This window comes from Lipotes vexillifer, unplaced genomic scaffold (assembly GCF_000442215.2).
Source record: "Lipotes vexillifer unplaced genomic scaffold, Lipotes_vexillifer_v1.1 scaffold19, whole genome shotgun sequence".
Lineage (NCBI taxonomy): Eukaryota > Metazoa > Chordata > Mammalia > Artiodactyla > Lipotidae > Lipotes > Lipotes vexillifer.
In genome coordinates, this window is record NW_006793856.1 from 1053374 (window position 1) to 1063618 (window position 10245).

General features: G+C 39.2%; 1 protein-coding gene across 5 annotated transcripts in view; it reads left to right on the forward strand.

The window, feature by feature from the left end:
• Positions 1 to 3960, forward strand: part of SLAIN1 (SLAIN motif family member 1) — a 59429-nt gene extending 55469 nt beyond the window's left edge. For 3 of the 5 annotated variants that reach the window (XM_007466790.1, XM_007466793.1, XM_007466794.1), the window contains 2 exons: positions 963 to 1245; positions 2860 to 3946. In XM_007466790.1, coding sequence (XP_007466852.1) covers positions 963 to 1245; positions 2860 to 2935 — 359 coding nt within the window. In that variant the 3' untranslated portion in view covers positions 2936 to 3946. Of the gene's footprint in view, positions 1 to 962; positions 1246 to 2859 lie in introns of all 5 variants that reach the window. The other 2 variants (XM_007466791.1, XM_007466792.1) reach the window with 2 other exon arrangements.
• Positions 3961 to 10245: the final 6285 nt, after the last annotated feature.

Consider the following 10245-nt stretch of genomic DNA (forward strand, 5'->3'; position numbering starts at 1 on the left):
AAATTTAAAAATTTCTGCCAAAGAGTTCATTGTTTTTTAATGTGAAATAGTGCACAATGATGGGCCAGTATATTGATGAAGTTCTTAAGGGTTCTTACCCAGAGAGCTCCCTTCATTTCACAGATTCTGCTGCTGTTATCAAGGTAGTACTTGCTGAGTGGTTACTCAGCCATTGTAAGGCTTTATGTGGATTAACTCATTTAGTCTTCCCACCAACCCTATGAGATAAATGTCATGATGGAAATTATTGAAGAAATATGTCTGTAATAAGCTGTTTGTGCCTACCGATGCCACCTGTCTTCCCTTCTATAATCACTATAATTACTGCTGTTAAATTGTCCCCTTGTTTTTTTTTTTTTTGTTTTTTTTTTTTGCGGTACACGGGCCTCTCACTGTTGTGGCCTCTCCCGTTGCGGAGCACAGGCTCCGGATGCGCAGGGTCAGCGGCCATGGCCCACGGGCCCAGCCCCTCTGCGGCATGTGGGATCTTCCTGGACCGGGGCACAAACCTGTGTCCCCTGCATCGGCAGGCGGACGGACTCTCAACCACTGCGCCACCAGGGAAGCCCTGTCCCCTTGTTTTATCCTCATGAAACCATCCCCAGTGCAACCATCAAGAAATCCTAATGTCTTCCAAGCAAGCGAGGAAGAAATCCTGTGAGAACTCAGAGATGCTCAAATTTGTTAAAGGAAAGAAGGTGGTTGTTCCAGCTGGCTTCTAAATATAGTCAGGCACACAAAAATGTTGCTGCTGATTGACAGAGAAGGAGATGCTTGTCAAGAAGTAGAATTTTCCAATGCTAAATGCAGTCTGGAACTCGTATTTCATTTATCTACATGCATATATGTAGATAAGTTTCTATACATGTAAAACCCTTTCAACAGTATCAGCTGCTTTGAACATAACACACGTGTACATAGTGGTAGGCGTTCTCTCATGTGAGCGTCCTTTGTTCTTCTAGTTCCGTCACCGGGGCAGCTTCAGCACAGAATCCACAGCGTGGGACATTTCCCAGTGTCTGTCCGGCAGCCTCTTAAAGCCACAGCCTACGTGAGTCCAACCGTTCAAGGCAGCAGTAACATGCCTTTATCCAACGGCTTACAGTTATACTCCAACACGGGGATCCCTGCCCCCAACAAAGCTGCAGCTTCTGGGATAGTGGGCCGCAGCGCACTCCCTAGACCTTCATTGGCAATAAATGGGAGTAACCTGCCTCGAAGCAAAATTGCACAGCCTGTCAGAAGGTAAGAACCTTTGCTCGTTCGTCTGCATGGCCTCGTTTGCAATCTGCACTTAGAAACTGCTCCGCGAACCATCCTGACTTTTCCTTCGTCTAACCCTGGTAGGTCACTCTGCCCCTTCTGGCCTGACTCGTGACCTCCTGCCTCTGCGTTCAATACCTTTTTAATCAATTTGTAATCAAAATGGGCAAAAATGTCATTAGGCACATGCACGTACACACCCTCCTCCAACTGTCATGATTTTAAAAGCATCTTAGTGATACTTAACTGGGGCTTTATTAGCTTATGTTGGTGTAAGGTTGGTATGTTCCAGGTAGAATTTTTTTTTTTCCCTTTGAAAATTCCAGCCTGCTTGCAGGGCACCTGATCGATGATCTTACGGTTGTGACGTGCCCTTCTTGAACTGGATCTCCTGGAGTGTCTTATGGTTAAAAGCAATTCCATAAAAGCGAGTTGAGGACAGAGTAGAAGATGAGAAAATGGAGTCAGTAAATCAGCTCTTACAGGATATTAGGATTTGGAGGAGGAGAGGGAGGGAACCATGGTAACAGTGTGAAAAGGATGTGAGAACAAGTAGTTTTTCTTTGTGCATCGGGTAGCTACAAATAGTTTTTACTTTCCGATAAATAGGTGCTCAGATCAAAAACAAATTCAGAAACTATTGTAAAACAAACACAGAAAAGTAAATAATCCTACTATCCAGATAGAAATCATTTTGGTGCATGTTTGTTCAATGCCAGGCTGTGTTGCAGTTCTGACTGAATAGAATCACATAATTTGATGTATGTAGGTCATTGTGGACAGTCATATATCTGAGGATAAATGGTCTTCAAACTAACCTCTTGGAAGGGCTGTCACTGCCAGACAATGAGAGGGTCTGTTTCCACAAACTTAGGCAAACATTGGGTATTATCATTCTTTTTTTTTTTTTTGCGGTACGCGGGCCTCTCACTGCTGCGGCCCCAGGCACAGGCTCAGCGGCCAGGGTTCACGGGCCCAGCCGCTCCGCAGCATGTGGGATCTTCCCGGACCGGGGCACGAACCCGTGTCCCCTGCATTGGCAGGCGGACTTTCAACCACTGTGCCACCAGGGAAAAAATATGGAATGCTTCACGAATTTGCGTGTCATCCTTGCGCAGGGGCCATGCTAATCTTCTCTGTATCGTTCCAATTTTAGTATATGTGCTGCCAAAGCGAGCACTATCATTCTTTTTAAATTCTCAGCCAATATAATAGGCAAATCTTTGATTATTTGTAAGACAGAATAACATGAAGAAATTTTTAATTTGTATTCAATGAAGTAACCACTTATGTTTTTGGGCCATTTTTCTCCTGAGTTTATCTGTTTCTGATTTTAAAATATTCTTTATCCACTAAGGGTATTGATCATTTTCCACTTAGGTTGCAAATCTGCTTGTGCACACACAACATGCATGGCAGCGTGCCAAGAACTGGGCTTTCCATCAGATGAGCATGTTTGAAGGCCCAGAAATACAAGGCACACTTGGGAAGGTGCCAGCATGTTGTCACTGCTGGAGTGGCGGAGAGTAGATCAAAGTAAGTGATGGGACTCGTGGGATTACTTACAAGCCGTGTCCTTTTTTCATTCCTTTATAGTTTCCTTCAGCCTCCAAAGCCTCTGTCTTCACTCAGCACTCTGAGGGATGGAAACTGGAGAGATGGTTGCTACTGATGCAGTTCTGTGTACGTTTGAACAGCTGGAAAGAAGTGGAAATGAGGGTCGTGTTACCTAGCTGGCTGGGTAACAGTGGGTGTCGGGATATTCTTTCCCTTCTGCGTTTTAACATATTTACTGCATTGTTTTTCAATGGACCAATCACCAGAGACTAATTATTGCACTTAAATATTTGCCTGAGATACTGCAGCGTTCACGAATCCATGGTTGCAGTATTGTGACACTTAGAGCTAGGAAGTTTTTGTAGAACTGATATGTACCTGAATCCTTTTTGAGAGAATTGAGATGTATCCATAATGCTTTCTTTGCCATCTGAGTTTCTTAAAGTAACCTGTTCAATTTACTTACATGTTCTAAACATCTTCCCATTATATGTTCTGTATTTTAATACACTGCATCTTTACAACCAGGTTCTATAACGTATGCTTTGAAATTCACTTTTTTATAGTTTACAGGAATTTTATTTTTTGTGCCTATTTCTTTTTACACCTATGTGAACCACTATGGAACAACTTAAATTTTGTGCCATAAAGATATTTTTGTGGTAAGGTACTATTTTTTTAGCTCTAGGGATATATCAGCAAAAATCCATCATAACAATTTGAGAGACATAAAATTATGTTGAATGAGCACAATGTAATCTGAAGCATTGAACACTGAGACAGCCAGACAACAGAGTGAAATGGTCTTGTTGTTTTCATTGTTAATTTATTGTCATACGTGGGTTTCATATTTATAATGGCATCACAAGCTCATTGCACTTAATACCTGCAATGTTTGCTAGTGTACTACAATTGATTTTCAATACTTTTACAGAAGATGAAACTGTAACATTTTATTAATAATGCTTCTGGAAATGAACGCATTTTAAAGCAAATAAATCTTTTTGATAGACCTTTTACAGAATCCATTTGCACTAATGAATGCTTTCTTATGGTATATGACTTAAGATTTATTACTGTGTACACTGCTGTTTTGGAATGTTCAGAAATAAAGACTATTTCAGCAGTATCAGGTCACGCATGAATGTGCAGCATAAACAGTACGTTTCACCACGACTGTGAAAGTGTTGTCATTGTTATGCTCTTGTACAGAGCAGTTATACCTGAGGCGGGTAGGCAGAATATTCGCATTTGTAAACAATTCTCTCTCTCTAAAACGCTTGGGATAAGAGATGTGAGGTTTTAGCTCTGCAGTGGGGTTTCGGTACCACTTAGGATGGTCGCTAGAACCCAAGGAGCCTCTTGCCCAGAAACCCATTTGTGGATGAGTACTGTCAGTGGAGATTCCAATATTTTATGGGGGTTGAACTTGAAGTATTTCTTTTCTCAATGACAGCAAAATAGCAAAGTACTATCATTGGTCTGCACTATATTTGATGTACATTGGAAAACTTTTCACCTCAAGTTGCTATGGAAAGGTTAGGTAAAAGGTTTCAATGTTAAGTTTTAAAACAGAGTTCTCCTGAAGGTCATTAGGGATTTTTATTTTTAAGAAATGTGCCTTTCTACATAGTTCCATGGGGAACTAAAAGACTGGCTTTTAATTAGCCTGTCCTTTAAATGAAATGTGGGCTAGAGGAGGTGAGGTATCAAAGGAGAAGTGATACTTATTGAGCACTTTGTTAGTGACAAGCACTTTGTTAGTCACTTTGCTAGTGACTGTGCTAGAAATTTTTTATATATTTGTCTAATTTTTAACAATCACCTCCTATTACCACCATTTAAAAAATAAAGACCCTGAGCCCAAGGGATGTGATATTAACCTAGTGTAAACATCTAGCTAGTAAATAGTGAAGCTGACTTTTGAATCTAGGTGTGTCTGATCTCAAAAGTCTGTTTTTGCCACTACTGTGCTCTTCCTATGAACATATGTAGTTCAGTTAGTACATTTTTTAAAAATGAGTTTATATTCTGCTGAGAAGGTGAAAGGATTCAACTCATTTGCAAATCAAGTATTTCATTTATATTCAAAAAAGTCTTTTCAGCCCTTGGAATAAAAACCAAAGATCCCTGTATCTTGGAATTTACATTCTAGTTAGGAGAGAGACAGTAAACCACATACAAGTAAGTAAATCACAGTACATTAGGTCTTAAGTGCTATGGCAAAAAAAGAAAAGGAGATGAAAGTAAGGGGGAAGGTGAGAAAACGGAGATGGGGAGAGATCACAGTATTAAGTAGGATCATCTGGGTAGATCTCACTAAGAAGGTGACACCTGAACAAAGAAAAATGGTGTTGGTGATTATTTTCACAGTTCTCCCCAGGATGGTATGTAACATTTATTCTAGATGCATAGAAGAGAATTTAATATATTGCATCAATAGATGCTCTAGGGTATGGTCCGCACATCAGCAGCATCAGCATCTCTTGGAAACTTATTAGAAAATGCAGATCCTCAGGCTCACCCCACACCTATTGAATCAGCCCTCTAGGTGATTTACAGAGCCCCCTTTGAGAAAAGCTGCTGGAAAGGAGGGAGCAGCCTAGGCAAAGGCTTAGGGCAGAGCGTGCCTGGGGTGTCTGAGGAAGAGCAAGGAGGCCATTGTGGCTGCAAGCAGAGGGAACAAGGAGGGAAGCAGTAGAGATGAGATCCAAAGGGAGACAGGGAAAGATCACATAGGGCATGTGGGCCACAATAAGGCTTTGATTTTACTCTGGAAATGGGAGCTATTCATGGTTTTGAGCAGCAGAGTTTATGATTTGACTTTTTAAAAGCATCACTCGCATTTGGTGAGAATAGACTCAAGATAAGAAATGAAGATGCCGTGAAGGTGACAGGATAGCAATGGAGGAGACAGAAATGGTCAGATTCAGGCTGTCTTCTAAAACTACAGCTATTAGGATTTCTTTATGGATTGGATATACTGTGTTTGTTAGAGACCAAAAGAAAAACTCCAGGTGTTTTGGGCTGGCAACTAAAAGGATGGAGTTCCTCCAACAGAAATGGGGAAGCTGTGGGTGGAGTAGGCTGGAAAACCATGATTCTGGCTGAGCTCAGTTATGCTCTGTAGGGAGTTCCCTGGCAGTCCAGTGGCTAGGACTCGGTGCTTTCACTGCCGGGGCCTGGGTTCGATCCCTGGTTAGGGAACTAGGATCCCATAAGCCACGTGACACATTCCAAAAAAAAAAAACCAGTTACGCCCTCTATCTCGTGCATTTCTCACACTGTAACAAACCAGGACTCATACAGGAAAAGGGATCCTGAGATGCTTAGTTCTGCAACATGAAAGGGAACTATGGTGCTGAGTTAACACAGACAGTCTAGCCTGGCTGACATTTGTATTAGTTAGCTATTGCTGCATAACAAGTTACTACAAAACTAAGTGGCTTAAAACATTATTATCTCAATTTCTATGGGTCTGGAACCTGGCCACAGCCTAGCTGGGTCCTCTGGCTCAGGGTTTCTCACAAGGCTGCAGTCATCCTGAGACTCACTAGGGAAGAAGCTGCTTCCAAGATCACTCACGTGATTGTTGGGACGATTCATTTCCTTGTGTGCTATTGACCAGGAGGTACCATTGCTTTCTTGCCACATGGACCTCTCCTTGGGCAGCTTACAACATAGTGGCTTGCTTCATCAGAATGAGCACGAGAGAGAGAGAGAGAGAGACAGAGAGAGAGAGAGGGAGAGAGACAGAGAGAGAGAGTGGGAGAGAGAGAGAGAGAGAGATTGGGAAAGGGAGAGCATGAGCCAGAAAGCTGGAAATTTTTCTGTTGTAACTTAATTTTTAGAAGTGACGGCTCATCGTTTTTGCCATGTTTTATTCATTGGAAGCAAGTCACTATGTCCAGCCCTCATTTAAGGGGAGGGGATTACACAAAAATGTTAATGCCAGGAGACAAGGGTCATTGGGGCCATCCTAGAAGCTGCCTGCAAAACACTGCCAACCACTTTACTTGATAATGCCACCCTAATTTCCCATTAGTTGTATTACTACTGTACATGTTTGCCAGGAGACTATGAGAATTCCTGTTACTACACATATTTGGTATTGTTAAAACATCTTTAACTTTTAAGTCTGTGGGTATCTAGTTGTGTCTCATGGTCTTAATTTTCATTTCCTTGGTTGTAGTGAGATAGAATACCTTTGCATTTGTTTATTGAACATTTGCGTATCATCTTTTATGGATTCCTGTTCAGGTCTTTTGTCCATTTTTCTATTGGGGTTTCCTTACTGATTTGTAGTAGTTATTTATATAGTCTGCTACAAGCCTTTTGTCAGTTATATGTGTTAAAACTATATCTTCACACTGTGTAGCTTACCTTTTAATTCTTTTACTGAGGTATTATGTTAGAATTATTAATTTTAACATAGTACATATTTACCAGTTTTTTAAAGATTATTCATTTTGTGTCTTGTTTAAAGAGTATTTCCTGACCCTGGAATCGTGAATATAATCTCAACGTTTTATTATTTTGCTTTTCACCTATATTTTATATTGCTCATGTGGATTTATAGTTGTCCTAGTAACACTTACTGAAAACTTTGTCCTTACCTCACTGTTCTTTGTCATAATCAATGTCTTTGTGTGCGTGTCTATTTCAGAACTGTCTATTCCTGTGCCAGAAACATACTGTTTTAATCTCTATAGACTTATAATTACATTTTGCTAAATAGAGTAGTTTTGCTGTCTTTTCCTTCAAGAGTGTCATAGATATTCTTGTCCCTTTGCATTTCCATATGTATTTTTAAACAAACTAGCCAGAAAAACATCCTGATGGAATTTTGATTGGATTGCATTTAATTTATAATTCAATATGTTGGAAATTGACTTTACATACTGAGTCTTAAAAATCCATGAACATGGTCTACCTCTTCTTTTATTGATTGAGGTATCCTTTCATCTCTCTCAATAAAATTGTGCAAGTTCTTCCCAGAGGACTGAAATGCCTTTTGCAAGATTAATTTCTAGGTATGTGATACTTTTTTATGCTATGTGATACTTATGACATTTTAAAAATTTCATTTCAAATGTTTTATTCAACCACCTTAAATTTATGTTAGTTATGTTAATTTATATTTAGAATCTTTATATACACAGTCAAAATGTATGAATGTTAGATTTCTTTCTTCCCTATCCTATATCTTTTCTTTCTTTTTCTTGCCTGTGGTCTTCAATGCAGTAGTAAATATAAATGATAATAGATATCTATCTCTTTGCTAATTCAAAAGGAAAGCTTTCTCTTTTCTTACCATTAGGTTTCAAATTTGCTAACAGTATTTTATCATAAAATAATGTGAATTTTAAACAAACTTTCTGCATCTATTAAAATAAGACTCTCATTTAATCTGTTAATATGCTGACTTTATAATGGATTTTTCTAATGTTGACTCAACCTTGAATTATTGAGATAAATCCAACTTGGTCATGATGCATTACTCCTTTTTAAAATTGATTGATTTCATTTACTAATATTTTAACTTAGGAGTTTTGTCCAATTTTTGAATAAAATTGGTTTATAATTTTTCTTTCTCAAACTGTCCCTATTAGGTTTTGGAATGAAGACAGTATTAGTCTCATAAAATGAATTGGGGAGTACTATGTGTTTTTCTAGCTGGGAGGACTTATGTAATATTGGAGTTATTTCTCCCTTAAATATGTGATAAATCTCACTGGTAAAGCCACTGGGGCCTGGAGTCCAGTCAAGTCATGTTTTTAAAATCTGATGTTGTGTTTATTCTGCTTCCAGAAGCATGATTAAACCTCCTACTTTATTGGTGGCTTATCTATACACTCCTCTTCATAGTTCTATCAAATTTTGCTTTGTCTTTTTAGGCCACATGATTTGGTGTATACATATTTAAATATCTTTTATCTTCCTGGCAAAGTAAACCTGTTATCATGGAACTAGTCTTCTTTATCTTTCTTTTTAATGTCTTAAAAAATCTATTTTTCAGATATTAAATAGCTACATATTTCTTTTAGTGTTTATATGATACATATTTTTAAACCTTTGCTTTCAAATTTTATTCTTGTGTTAAACAACATACAGTTCGGGTTTTTTAAACCTAGTATGAAAATCTTTGCCCTTGAACTTAATCATTTAAGCCATGGTATATAAAATAATTACTGACATATTTAGATATAAATCTACCACCTTCTTATGAGCTTCATTTGTTACATCTGTTCCTTTTCCCCCCATTTTTGTCTTCCTTTAGATTTTTTTTTTAAATTCTGCTTTTCTCTCCTATTAGTTTGAAAATTATACCCTAATCCTTCTTTGCTATTCTTTTAGTGGTTACCCAAGAAATGACAATTTGCATCCTTAACCTGTCAAAGAATAATCTACCTTTATCATCCTCGTAGGTAACAGAAGGACCCCCCAAATCTCCCTATATCTAATCCTTAAATTCATGATTCATCCAGGGATTAGGGAGAAGAGACCATATATAGATTTTTGGGCTGTCTAAAATTCAGAGAAATCAGAATTAGCCATGTAAACAATGCAACACTGTGCTAAAAGATGTTTAGAGAAAGAGTGGTGATGGGACCAAGGGAATGATCAGCTTTGGTGAGGTCAGCAATTTGATCTTAAAGCAGGTCCTGCGTTCACTCATCCACCAAATATTTATTGAGAGCCTACTATTTGTCAGGCTTTGTGCTAAACACGGAGGATATCACAGCCAACAAGTCAGATGTGGTTCTACCTTCATGGAAGTGACATTCTTGATTCTAGTAAGAGAGACAGGTTCACATCTAACAAATACCGTGTCCTTCCTATAAAGGAAGAAGCAAGGAGCTAAGATACAGAATAACGGGATGGGAGCAGGGGGGCAAGGATGCTCCAGAAAGGCCTGTCTGAGAAGAGGACATTTAAGCTGAGGATGTATGGGAATTCATCAGATGAAGAGAAAGGGAAAGATTATTTCAGGTAGAGAGAGGGAAGAATTCGGAGTGTGTAAAGGGCCAAAAGAAGGCTGGTGGGGCTGGATCTTAGTGTGCTCCGCTAGCTCCGTGCTTTGTGGGGTCCAGTACAAAATGAACTTTGAGAACATACTAAGAATTTCACGGTGGCAACAGTCCAGCATTAAACCAATCACAGGGCCCTTCTGAGCACAGGCCTACGTGCCACTGCACAGGTCCCAGGACCACGGGAGAGGGAGGGACATGAGCCTGTGGAACCTCAAGTAAGGAAGGGCTTTGAATTTTATTCCAAGTTCAATGGGAAAATATTTATTAATAGTAACACTAACACTCATACTTCTCTTCCTATGTGCCAGACACTCAGCTAAGTTCTTTAGAAGTTTTTACTAATTTAATCCTCACACAATCTTATTGTTCTAAAATTACACCTGTGGGATTT